The 282-nt window shown below is 70.9% G+C and overlaps 1 protein-coding gene across 1 annotated transcript in view; it reads right to left on the bottom strand.

Moving 5' to 3' along the window:
- Window positions 1-193, bottom strand: part of CDH3 (cadherin 3) — a gene marked incomplete at its 5' end in the record, with an annotated part of 5,461 nt that extends 5,268 nt beyond the window's left edge. The window contains one exon of the mRNA XM_035898044.1: window positions 129-193. Within this exon, the coding sequence (XP_035753937.1) occupies window positions 129-193 (65 nt within the window). The remainder of the gene's footprint in view (window positions 1-128) is intronic.
- Between the last annotated feature and the right edge of the window lie 89 nt (window positions 194-282).

Below are 282 nucleotides of genomic sequence, written 5' to 3'. Positions count from 1 at the left end.
CGCCTGCGCAGGGTCACCCTGGCCGAATGCTTCTTGCCCGTGGCATCCCAGGTGTGAATGGAGAAGCTGCCCCCCCGCCGCTGGAGCTGCAGGGGCCGGGTCGCGGAGACGAGACCGTCCCTGCTCACCTTGAAGCGTGTGTCATCCGAGAGGTACGCAGCATGCCGCTGCTCGCCGCAGTCCGCAAAGCTCACTGGGGACGGGGAAAGTGAGTGGGCAAGGGGCTCCCGGTGCTGCCCCGCGGGGCGCCAGCAAGGGCGGGCGCCCAGGCAGCCGGACGGG

Source organism: Egretta garzetta, unplaced genomic scaffold (genome assembly GCF_000687185.1).
Source record: "Egretta garzetta isolate BGI_Z169 unplaced genomic scaffold, ASM68718v1 scaffold67, whole genome shotgun sequence".
Classification (NCBI taxonomy): Eukaryota; Metazoa; Chordata; class Aves; order Pelecaniformes; family Ardeidae; genus Egretta; species Egretta garzetta.
This window is presented reverse-complemented; position numbering and strand designations above follow the sequence as displayed.